This window comes from Lagenorhynchus albirostris, chromosome 13 (genome assembly GCF_949774975.1).
Source record: "Lagenorhynchus albirostris chromosome 13, mLagAlb1.1, whole genome shotgun sequence".
NCBI lineage: Eukaryota > Metazoa > Chordata > Mammalia > Artiodactyla > Delphinidae > Lagenorhynchus > Lagenorhynchus albirostris.
The window spans coordinates 7,464,580-7,477,670 of NC_083107.1; the positions used below are offsets into that span (position 1 = coordinate 7,464,580).

The following is a 13,091-nucleotide window of genomic DNA, read 5'->3' on the forward strand; positions in this document are numbered from 1 at the left end:
AAGTGAAGTAAGTCAGAAAGTGAAAGATTCACTTATATGTGGAGTCTAAAATGTGACACAGGGAATTCCCTGGTGGTCCAGGGGTTAGGACTCTGTGCTTTCACTGCCGAAGGTGGGGGTCCAATCCCTGCTTGGGGAACTAAGATGCTGCAAGCTGCCAAAATAAGTAAGTAAATAAATAAAATATGACACAAATGAACTTACCTATGAAACAGAAACAGACTCACAGACATAGAGAACAGACTGTTGGTTGCCAAGGGGGGAAGGTGCTGGGGGAGGGACGGTTGGGGTGAGCAGATGTAAGCTTTTATATATATGATGGATAAACAACAAGGTCCTACTGTAGAGCACAGGGAACTATATTCAATATCCTGTGATAAACCATAATGGAAAAGAATATATATATATGTATAACTGAATCACTTTGCTGTACAGCAGAAATTAACACATTGTAAATCAACTATACTTCAATAAAATAAAATTTTTAAAAAAGAGCTAGGCTTTAGAGTGCAACCAATCTGGGTTCAGACCTAGGCTGTACTCCTTACTACTATTCTACCAGGCCTACTGTGCAAGCTCAATGCATGTTAGCTACCATTGTTATCAATAGAGAAGATATAAAGTGACAAAAAGCCACTGTGGATTCAGTTGATTCATATTCATCTGTATTTAAAAATTACAACAGCATCTACCTGAATGACTGGTAAATATCTATGACTGGAGTTATTTATTCAGGCCACAGACAATGTTTTGTGTGCAAATTAATTGATTTGAACCTGTTACAGTAATCACTCTGCTGGGTCATGGGTCCATGGTGCTAGTACCTCTGATGTTGTAGAAGAGCATGGATTTTGGATTCTCACAGTCCAGGGTCAAATCCCAGCTTCGCCATGTCCTACCTGTGCCATCTTTGACAAGTTGCTTAACTTCTCTGAGTCTCAGTGTCCTCATCACTAAAATAAATGATAATACCTCCCTCACAAGGTTGTTGGGAAGATCAAGTGATACAATGTCCACAGCAACCTAATGGACGATGGGTGTCAAATAAATGTTCATTTGTAGTCTCACAACTTGGGCAAAGCTTCATAATCCACATCACTTTGAAAACCATTACTTAAATTGCAGAGGACAGGGACTTCCCTGGTGGCGCAGGGGTAAAGAATCCACCTGCCAATTTAGGGGACACGGGTTTGAGCCCTGGTCCAGGAAGATCCCACATGCTGCGGAGCAACTAAGCCCGTGCGACACAACTACTGAGCCTGCGCTCTAGGGCTCGTAAGCCACAACTACTGAGCCCGCGTGCCACAACTACTGACGCCCACGCGCCTAAAGCCCATGCTCCGCAACAAGAGAAGCCACCGCAATGATAAGCCCGTGCACCGCAAAGAAGAGTAGCCCCCGCTCGCCGCAACGAGAGAAAGCCCGCACGCAGCAGCGAAGACCCAACACAGCCATAAATAAATTAATAAATATATTAAATAAATAAATAAATTGCAGAGAGCCTGGACATTAAGACCTTCATACCTGGAAGGACTTGTAGCCCCACTATCTGAAAACAGGGAGAAGAATAAAGTAAGCTCCACATTCAACAGTCCTATGTTTTATTATTTCTTTTATTCTCTAGGAGCATCTAAGGACAGCTTCAGCCTCTACCTAGTATCTTTCACCTAACTTAATTCTTGGTCTACTTCTCCTTCTCCCTTTCTTGAACTTTCTCCTTACCCTTAGCCTGGAAGCCCCACATAAGCCCCTGCACTGGGAGGGCCATGAGCACTGTGTCAGCGTGCTGTTGCCACTGTCACTGGTGGAAGCCCAGGTGTTCCTGAGGACTACCCTGGAGCAGCTGGACCCATGCCAAACCCCTTCTTACAGAGAGGCACTGACCGTGGCGTTGATGGTGGTGGTGGAACAGGTCCTGATAGTCGAAGCAGGATCATCAGTGGCTCAGGACATACCCACCCTTCTTCCCTGGAATGCAAGGCTGGAGGCCACTTAAAAGGGCAGGCTGTTCTGCACACAGGAAGGCAGTCTGGGCAGAAGTGAGTGCAGTGGGGGAGAGCAGAGATCAGCTTCTGGAGGGCATGTTCTAGAAGGTGTGCTTTACCCATTGCCAGGGAGCTGGGAAAGTCACTTGACTCCCGGCCTCTGTCTTCCCTGTCTCCTGCTCAGTCTCCCTCACATCTCTGTTCACTTGGTGGATGAGTGGAAGGACGTGTACAGTCATGGAAATTTCTCACACTGCTGCTAGGACCCGTGTCAGATTCCCTCCTCCCCTCTGGGAAATGCGCTTTGCCTATTTCAAAAATATCTCTTCCACTTCCTGTTTCTGGAGCTGCACAACGTGCTCCGTCTCTTCCTTCAGACAGAAGTTTGAAGACAGTCCATCCTTGAAGAAATTTTCCTCCTTGGCCAAATCCTTTTTTACCATTTCCTCAGGAAGTCTGGGAAGCTGGCACCCACGTTCCCAGTCCCTGGCTTCGCACTGGCCTCCCAAGAGCAGGCAGACACTCCTGGACCTGCTTGTCAGAGGCAGAAGTGGAGCAAGGAGCCAAGGTCACCCATTGAGATCACGTGACATGTTGCTATGGGAATCATGTGAGAGTGGAATGAAGAACAAAGAACAGAAGGCTCAGCATTGCAGGCAAACAACCAATCCAGGAACGGCAGCTGCTAGTATTTCCTGTTTATTTATCTTTTTTAGACTAAGTATCTGTTTCTTGTTCTCAAATTTAGAAGCTGTTTGCCTAGCACAATTTTAGATACCCAGAAACAGTCCACCAAATATATGCCTCCAGTACACCTTGGGGGTTCATTAGATTAATTAATAGTGGTTAACATATGCTTTGAAATCCTTTTATTAAAAGGGCCACCTAAATCCCAAGTACCATTATAATCAGGCCTAATGAGGTCAGTGGTTTAAAGAGGGTTTTAAAGCATATATAAAGCTCCTCCCAGATCAGGGGTACAGCATGAAGGTGAGAAGAGGCAGGTGAGTCTGCATGCTGGCATTTAAAAGCTCCTCCACAGCGGGAGAGCCACACTGAAGGCAGCAGATTGAAGCCAGGTGCTCGGAGATCTGCTAATGGATTCTCAAACTTAAACCTATGTTTTAGGAATAAGGCCACCACTTTGTAAAATCCTGACAGGTTGCTGCTGAGTTCGGAATACCTTCTGGTGAGCCATTCTGGGGGTCTGGGGGAGGGGCTTGGGGAGGATTAAGCCTATGGCTTTGCCGTTGGTTGAGTGATGTTCGTGAGAGCAACTCCGAGCAGTATTTTCTCGCAGGCTTCACGTGAATGATCCTTGTGCCCCGCAGGCACTTCTAGGGGCTCACGCTCCTTCACCCTTTCAATGAACCCTCGCCTGCGTTCCCGCCTGTACCGTGGCTGCTATGGTACCATCATGACCATGGAGACCTCTGCTGCTACCTGTGATATCACCAGGGTGATTGCCGGCAGGGAGTGTGAAGCCAGGCAAGCATTTGGCTAGCCCCCTTTCAACATTTTCAGATTCTTTCTTAGGAAGGAGCTCAATTCTGAGAAGTTCATTATTATAGTAGTAATATCAACATTAAAACTGAGGGAAAAACAGAATCCTGACTCCCCTATCAAGCTGCTGCTTTTCACTTTCCCTTCATCCTTTCCAAACCTGGTCGAGAGGTGTTTATTTCTACATATTGAAATGATTGCTTAATTAAAATATCAAATTCTGGCTTTGTTTGTTCGTTTGTTGTTGTGTCGACTTCAGGTTACAGCGTGAGCATTTTAAGCAACGCTCTCTGTACGTCCTCTCTTGGGTAATTCTGTTCCGAAGTCTTCTTCATGTTGTCTCAGTATTAGCATATCAGAGCTGGAAGCAACTACAAGGTCAAGCTAATCCTACCTTCCCAATTGACAGATCAGACAACTGAGGCTCAGCAAGGAAGAGAGGCTTCCCAAGGGCCCAGGGCTAGGTAGTGTCAGACCAAACTCAAACATAGGTTGGCTGATTACTAGTCCAAGACTTTTCCCAATGCACCAGATGTGGCAGAAAAGAGAACAAGAAAGAAAGCAGAAGAGGTATCCATCTGGGGCTGAGGACCTTTCTGGGTTTATGCAATCAGAGACCAAAAAATGTCCTAAGGGGCTTCCCTGGTGGCACAGTGGTTGAGAGTCCGCCTGCCGATGCAGGGGACACGGGTTCGTGCCCCGGTCCAGGAGGATCCCACATGCCGCGGAGCGGCTAGGCCTGTGAGCTGCTGAGCCGCTGAGCTTGCGCGTCCAGAGCCTCTGCTCCGCAACGGGAGCCTCTGCTCCGCAACGGGAGAGGCCACAACAGGGAGAGGCCCGCGTACCGCAAAAAAAAAAAAAAAAAAGTCCTAAAATGGATGTCCCAAGCCTGTGGGCCACAGTCAGACCTGTGGCTAACTCATTAAACTTTGAAAAAGGGGTCTCTTCTGGAGTGGAGGAAACAGTTTATTTTCTATTGGTGTAGGCATCTGTGGTTTTGAAATGTTTGCTGAGATGGATTTGAAGGTCTTCAAGTCTTACAAATTCTAATCAAAGAAGTCAGGCTGAGGCACTGCATGGACCCTGCTCTCACTGCAGCCATCATTTCCAGAGAAAGCCACGGCGGAACCATCCGGCAAGACGGCTGGGACCACAAAGGACTTAAATTTGGCTTGATGCAGGTACTCAGCTAGAAACTTTCAATCGGCCCCACTTCCTCCTTCCTCACAGAAGCTAACCCAAACTGGAAATCTATCTGCATTTATCCTAGGCTTCAAAACACGGGTACCTGCGTAATTTCCACTGGGATTTCTGTAACATGTCAAGATACACCAGTTATTGGATATCTTTTTTTTTAAGTATCTTATGAGTTTTGTAATGACATTTGTAATTAATATTATGCAATGTACTTAAATTGAGAAAATCTTATAAAGGGTACTATTACAGGTATCCCTTTGAGGTTCATGAAATAGTAAATTTCATCTGTGTAGATCAAAACATTATAATGAAACCCTACTTGAACCAACTTGTCCTTTAGGCAAATTGGAGGAAGGGGACCCAAATTATCAGGATATTTGCTTCCAGGTTTTCCCCTATTCTATTCTATTCTATTCCATGCCACACGGCTTGAGGGATCTTAGTTCCCCCACTAGGGATTGAACCCAGGCCCCGGCAGTGAAAGCACTGAGTCCCAACCACTGGACTGCCAGGGAACTCCCCCAGGCTTTATTTTAAATTGTCTGAGAAACTGAGACTTCTAGCCTTCCAATTATTTTTGACTGCAAATATCTAGACTTTGGGTGCTCATTATTTGTTTTGAAACAACTTTTTTTATTTTTTTGGAGTGCTTAACTAAAACTATGCTACATCCACTTCTCCCAAATCTTACCGTATTTCTCTGATTTTCTTTTCTGTGAAAGGACTTGTAGAATTGATTCTGTGGGAATAAAGAAAAGGGATAAGGCCAGTGTCTATGACCTTGAACATAAGGAGGAGAAATCAGGACAGCAGAAAAATGTGTTACTCCATCCAGGTGCTGACATTCTTATCTGAATTTTCTAGCTTGATAAAAAAAATCCATCAACCTGTTGGTACCTGGGACAGCAAAGAACACCTTTTGCAGGCTGTTGGGATTCTCACAGACAGAATTAAGGCAAACCAGAAAAAATTCCCCACGTGGACTGTGGCTCAATACCTCAAAGGTAGGCCAGTGCTTTGTTTAGAAGAGCAGTGAGTGAGAGCCCAGAAGGCCGGGTGTACCTTGGGCCTCCCTGGGCCTGTGCCCATAGGGTCAGCAGTGGGCCTGGGAGGACCCCTAGTGTTCTCTGAAGCACTGAGTTCCTTGGAGTGTTCTTCATGCCCAATTTCCATTCCCCTTCTGCCAGATGTTGGGGGTTCTTGTTACATCTCATTGGTTATTGAGCCATTGAGTGATACCTTGAGAATTAGTGTGATTGTTTAAAAGAATATGTTTGCCTTCCTCTGATGGGTTTTTTTCCCCTGGTGCAAGAAGCTTTTACCCACTTTCTGAATTTTTTGAACAAATTTTCACTCTCTGAGCATCCTCAGTGACACCAGGGCTTTAGGTACCATGATGTGTCCAGGTGGAAATCCCTGCTAGGCTGATGACAGACCCCCTCAGGTTCAGCATCTCCCAGACTGAACTAACTCACTAGCCTCTCACTACAAACTTGCTTTTTCTTCTGTATTTTCTGCCTCTGTGAAAGGCACTATAACATACCCAGTCATCCCAGCCAGAAAAAAACATATTTTTTTCTTAGGTTCTCTGGTTCCTTCTCCCTTCTCCCTTCACATCCAGCCATACCAATTCTTAGTAAGTCTGCCTCCTATAGGCCCATGGTGTGTATATACCTCTCTCCTTTTATGGCCTTCATTTCAAATAAACAGTTTTACATTTTATGGCCTTAATTTCAAATAAACAGTTTCTATTTTCTATTTCAAGGTCCTTGAAGGCAGGGATCAGGACCAGGGGTCTTTATCTCTAGACATTCGAGCAGAGCACAATTATGGTAAACACATGAGTAACTACTGGAGATTAACCTTCTAGGGGATAATACACATATGCTCAAACATGCATATCGCACACATGCACCTACGAAGGAATGAGTATGTCTCGAGCATCATTGTGCAGTGTGCGCTCAGTGTGGCACACCTCCTGGTCATAGTAGGTGCTTAAAGCATTTTATTGAATGAATGAATGAGTGAATAAATGAGTGAGTTCTTGAATGACTGAGAGAATGTTACAAGCAGTTTTAGACTGAAGATTTACTGGGGATCTAGTTTCGCCAGGCCTGCACTAAATAAGAAGCAAATCTGACTTTTGCAGCAAGAAAAACAAAAGTCTTCAGAAAAAGAGAGAGAGAAGGAAAGCAATCTGGAAGTTTTTCAGTGATTCTTGAGGAAATGGATCCTTTCAGGAGGAGAGGAAGGGGGGAAAGAGGATCTGGGACTGTCTGCTTTGGAAGATTTCCCTGGAGGGCTGACATCCCGGGAATGCTCATATCTTATTTCTGCTGAAAGTTAATCTTTCAATCTGAACCTCTGGTTTCCTCTCAGGTGGTCTCTCAGCCTTCAAGTCAGGAACTGAAGCCACTGCCACCCCCGCGGACATAGACTGATGTCATCAGTGATACTATAGCTCGAGCTAAATTCTATAAGAGACACGGCTTCTAGGCAAAGCTCTGTGGGTGGGCCAGGTTGGCAGGTGCTCAGATAGCCCCTCTTTGAGGGTTTGATATGGTTGTGTTGTACCCAACACTGGCAAAGGAATGGTTGCACTTATGACAGAAAATTCATTTCTCACTTTTCTTCATGCAAATAAGCATAAAAAAAGGAAAATCTACCCAGTTCGCATTACGGTTCCCATGAAATATGCATAAACATATGCATAATTATTGTGCAGTAAATGTAAATGTCATAGTAAGTGACATATTCTTAAGAATAAGTCCACATATTGCAGCAAGGCCTCATTTTAGCCCATGATTTCTTTTCTTTACTTTTTTTTTTTTTCTTGGTTATACCACATGGCATGCGGGATCTTAGTTCCCCAACCAGGGATCAAACCCATACCCCCCTGCAGTGGAAGCGTGGAGTCTTAACCACTGGACTTCCAGGGAAGTCCTAGCCCATGATTTCAATGCCCACCTACTCCCTGTCTTACCAGAATTGCTAACAAGAAGAGAGCCTGACCTGAGCCTTTGTCCTTTTCCTAGTATCTGCTCAAGCTACTAGGGCTTTGCTTGTGAGGAATGCCTGACTCCCAAGCCGGTCAACCTGGGAGGCCATGGAGAAACCAGGCTGGAATTCTAGCTCCCTGGGTACCTGAGAGCCAACTGTGGTGAAGCTGATCTTCCTCAAGGGACGTACACCGCGTCCCTCAGGCCCACGCCTACCTCTTGTGTCTTCGTCCTCTTGTTTGCTGAAGATCCAGGGACTGGCTTCTTTTCTTCCCTTTTCAGTAGTTGCTGCCACACAGTCTTTCAAGAGGTCCATTCTCCACCAAACATGGCTGAAGATAAGCATATAGGAGCCAATTTTGTTGTTGTTCTTTAGGTGTAAGTAAAATGAACCAGTTCTGGAAATTTTAAGCAGTAAAAGGAAATTACCGAAAGGCTATCAAAAGGCTCCCAGAGCCAATGAAAGGCTCAAGGACAAGAAGAGTAACCAGGCAGCTCTGGGGTCTGGGTAGCAGGAAGCAGTTGACCATACTTTATAGCATCCCTACTGCACGAACGAATTAGCACTCTCACTGCGTAAATGAACTCCAACGACCTTTCCTCCCATCCTTTCATCATTCTGCTTCACTTTTATGGTTCCGGGAGAGACTGATGGACTTACCTTGGATCATATACACGCCTACAGGCGGGCTGCTCTGCTTTTTGGTCTTGCCCAGACCACCCACAATGGAGAAGAGACATTCTTCCAGAAGGAAACCTGATGCAGTTTGTGGCTTTACTTCCATACTCAGAAGAAAACACAAATAATATGTTGGAATGTAAAGCTCTCAAAGTCCCTGCCCATATGGCCCCTGCTGGGCCTTTAGCTCCCTTCGGAGATGTTCAATAAATGTTTCTACACATCACTTCTTTTTCTGAGGAGGAATCAAAATCATACCCACCTACCTCTGAGCCCCCTTGGAGAAAGCCAAGTAAACCCTTCTCTGCTCAATGACCCCTCAAGCCTACCTGCAGATTTCACCCAGGCAGAACTGGGACCCCTGTGTTTCACTGGGCAGAGCCTATGGTCAGCTGGTGAGGCAGCCCTGCAGCATGTAGACCAGCATCTTTTATGACTGGTTGAGGACCATGCTGTACCACTTAAATACTTTGATTATTATCTCTGCATGTGGGCAATCCAGGACATTCTTTAGATGTTCACTTTGCTCAAGAATGATTTCTTCTGTGGGAGAAATCACAGCATGTACTCCAACTAATTGCCAACTCCTTCAATGTCACTACTAAAGCAAAAAAGTACACCCAGGTGAGATAATTTCCAAATAATTTGAAAAACAAGAAAGAGTATGATGACTCATACTCTGAATCTATTCCCCCAGTATTCTTTTTATGACTGAGATACCAGATGTTCTAGAGGAGAGTCAATATTTAAGGTGTCTTAGTTTGGTTCCCATAGAAGCAGACCCTGAAACAACTTCAGGTGCAGGTGGTTTATTTGAGAGGTTCAGGGAATGCTGATATGAAGTGGCTGGGGGATACAGGGAAGGGAAGAAAGCCAATAAAATGTGTGTCATCAAGCCGGCTACCACAGTGGGCACCGGAGCTCAATCCTCCAAGCAAACAGTGAGGGATTGTGCAAAACACACTGCAGAATTATTATACACAAGGGCCAAGAAGCTGGGGTATTTATACATCAACTTCTAAGAGCCATTGACTGGCGTATCTGCCTGTTGGGAGGAGAGCAGCTTAATTCTTTGCTCCTCTGGTCTTCCATGCAAATAGGTGGCACACTTTTCAGCACTTCCAAGGGAATGAGACCGTTGACACCGAGATGCAGATCCTGGCAGATGGAAATCAGCTGAGCATCCTGAAATGTCTAGGGATGTAGGAAGGCCCCTGCTTGGGTGTGGGGTGCAGAGCATCTCTTTTCTCCACTCTTCAAAACATTTCTCTTCCCTCCCTCTAGCCTAATACCCCTTAATAACTTCACGCTTTTAAAAACAAATACCTGGAACAGAGGCTGACCTCAGTCAAAGGAACACAAAGGAAGGCCTGGCCAATGAGGGAGAGAAAACACAAAAAACAAAACACAAATTAAAGTCTCAAAGGAATTATCATGCCATGTGGACATTCCTGCTGCTTGGGTTCACTCAGTAGTTTCCTCAAAAAAGCTATGCTGTTTACTTTTAGTAAGATGAGAAGTTAAAGCTTGGATGAAGCTTTGAAAATGTGAAGGGCAGAAAGGGATGGGAGAGGCGTGGTTTCTGATTGTGGCTTTGAGCTTGAAGCACCTGCCTGACCCCCAGGCTCCGGCGTCCTGAGATGAGCTGCACACAGGGAGCGAGCGGAGTCTGGGTATGGACGGTTTGCTGCTCATTTCTGTTCCACCTGCTTGTCTTTCTTTGCTGGTTGTCTGGGGGTGAATGCCTACTTGACTGACAAGCTCTAATTTAAGAGCAGCAAAGAGTAGCAACCCCACTCCAGGGCTTGGCTTTGCCAAATACATCTTGAATGTAGGAAAAATAGCTTTTCTCATTTTTAAAGAATGAAGTAAGTCGCTGTAGGCTGTTCACTGTAATTTGAAACTGGCCAAACTATATGGAGGGTTCTAGGAGCCACGACTGTGAGCATGTCGTCTCACCTGTTTGATCACACCAAGTCGACGCCATGAAAAGCTATGGGTTTGGCTACTCTTCATGGCTCTACCTGGCTCCGTTCCTAACCACATCCTCTTCTATCCTGCCTAAATTTCTCTCCAACTATGTCCTTCACTCCGTCTCTCACACCCTGGTCCTTCCTTCTGCAGGATCTCTGCTCCCCCACCTGTTCCCCAGGTCGTCTGCCCCTTCTGGATTCTTGGGTCTACACCAACCTCTCCAGTGCTGAGGCTCTGCCATGGGCTTGGCGTCCCCTCCCGCCGCCTCCATTTCCCAGCCTTCTGTCACTACTTCCTGTCTCTTTCCCGCACTGGATTCTAAAATGAAGACAAAGATGTTTTACAAAGTGAACTCTTAGTTAAGTTATCGTTATTATGGGTTATTTCCAACTTAAGGAATTGGAGCCAGAGAATCTGGATTAGCATTTTCACAAGTAAAGAACAAAAATTCCTTATCACTTACATCTTTGAGGATTGTTTGAAGTTCTCTCTAAAGAGAAGAGTCCCCTGCTCAGGTGTCCTTTAAGCTTTGTGTCCACGGATCTAAAATAAAAATGATCAGATAGAACAATGTGTTTCAATATGTGTCCTTATACTTTATGAAAGTTATAAAAGCATAATAATTAGGTTAAATTTGATGATGTACACACATTTTTACTTTGATTTTCTTGCAAGAATATAATGAACTGATCTTGGGGTTGTCCTGGATTCTAAAATGTTTTGTCAGAGTATCTTAGGGGAAGAAGATACAACTTAAACGCAATACAGTTCTGAAGGTATTGTTGTGGGGTTTATGGGTGAAGAAAACACAGCTTTCCTCACAGCTGCTCAACACCATAGTGCTTACAAAGACTTTCCCCTAGGTGCAGTGCATGGGTTGTTTTAGTTTTTTGTGGTTTTTTTTGCGGTACGCGGGCCTCTCACTGTTGTGGCCTCTCCCGTTGCGGAGCACAGGCTCCGGATGCGCAGGCTCAGCGGCCATGGCTCACGGGCCCAGCCGCTCCGCGGCATGTGGGATCTTCCCGGACTGGGGCACGAACCCGTGTCCCCTGCATCGGCAGGCGGACTCTCAACCGCTGCGCCACCAGGGAAGCCCGGTTGTTTTAGTTTTTGTCTATCTGTCTATGCTCTTATTTACAGAGTAGTGCTGAGAGGTAGGGTCTGTTCTCATTTCGTCTCATTCTCAGCATACTTTGAAGACAGGTGAGGATCATGAGGCTGTGGAGTCTGTGGATGGTTCTGGGTCTTGGGGTCTTCTTGGGGGATCTGGGGAAAGTGTCCACTCTGGAGATCTCAGGACGTCTTGACTATCATCACCAGCGAAGACCTCTGAAAGGTCCTGAGGTCCAGTACCCACAGTGAGAGCAGAGTTGAAGGAGGAAGTTGTGAGAGCCACAGGTATCTTCAGAGTATGGAAGATGCATTCTGAGAGGAGAGAAGCCTTCTGCTCAAAGAAAAGCCAAGAGCTGAAGGTTCACCCTAGAGTGCATGCTCTGTGGGAGGTGGCTTAGCACGGGGGTGGGGGTGTGGTCAGAAGGACATGAATTAGACCAGCGTATGGAGTACATCCATTAGGGACTAAGATTAATTTACCAACATTGATCAATATTCAATGAGTGAATCCGCCTGCATACCTTTACTGATAAGACCCCTTTGCACGCAAAGCTGCTGTTGAAACAACAGGAGAGACCGATAGAGGACCTCCTTAATGGCAAAGTACATTCAATTATTAAAACTCACGATGATGAAGAAAACTGAGCCATAGCTGCTGTAGGTACGACATGGACCATTTCGCTTAGACGTTCTTTGTTCTGTGTGCAGCTTCTTCCCTTTTCTGGGCCTGGCCTCAAAGTCTTGGCCTGTTCCCTTCCGGTGCAATGTGGGGGCCTGGAGCTGGGTCCAGAAACCTCCATGTGACCACTTTGCCGGAATTCCCAGTAGGCAAGTTCGGCCCTGAGGAGAGCAACTCTGCCCCGGCCAACACACACTCTCATTTCTCTGCCTAATTTTCAGCTGGTGTTTGAGAAGGAGGGAACTGGATGGGTGTTTTGTTGATCTACACAAGTTCGAGATTAAGGGAGCATCAGTGATAACCTCCCAAAGAGGGAAAAATGATCTCAGGTGTGAATAGTAACTATCGTGTTTGCACAGGGGCATAAACATTTTAGGCACTGGACACCCCAAGTCAGCACACAGATATGAGTCCACTTCGCAAAACTTTCAAATCAAATCTTTCCCGTGAGATCAAATTCTTACGGACATGGCAGGGTTATGGATCTAATTCAATTGCATAATCGCTCAGGAAATGAGCCCTACTCTGGGGGCAAGCCCAGTGCTAGCAGGTGTCGTCTGCCTCCCAGGTGCTAATAGTCTGGAGAGTAAGGAGGCCTACTTCCCAAGCTGGGACGTCAAGGAATCTTAAAATTCATTGCCTTCCTCAACACTTTGGCAAAAGTAGGGGCCAGTCCAAGGTTCACCCCAGCAGCCTGGATTCACTGATAGCCTGGGCCTTAATATGCTAGGGGCAGAGGTCAAATGGTATAAAAAGGTTAAGTGACTGTGTTCATTTCTGAAGGAAACATACTGTCACCATTACTAGCAATAAAAACAGTGATAGCTACTACCTCTGGGTACTGAATCAGTTGCTTTACATTTATTTCATTTAATTCCCATGATAAAAGTGCTATTATCATCCTCATTTAATGGATTAGAAAATGGATAAGACACAGCAAAATTAAATTACTTGCCAAGTTC

At 45.5% G+C, this 13,091-nt stretch overlaps 1 protein-coding gene across 1 annotated transcript; it reads left to right on the forward strand.

Moving 5' to 3' along the window:
* The first annotated feature begins 2,576 nt into the window (after positions 1–2,576).
* On the forward strand, positions 2,577–7,181 carry LYG2 (lysozyme g2). The gene is given in 7 exon segments (XM_060170003.1): positions 2,577–2,673; positions 3,317–3,454; positions 4,474–4,527; positions 4,530–4,669; positions 5,551–5,689; positions 7,065–7,119; positions 7,121–7,181. Coding segments are annotated over 7 exon segments (684 nt in total).
* Positions 7,182–13,091: the final 5,910 nt, after the last annotated feature.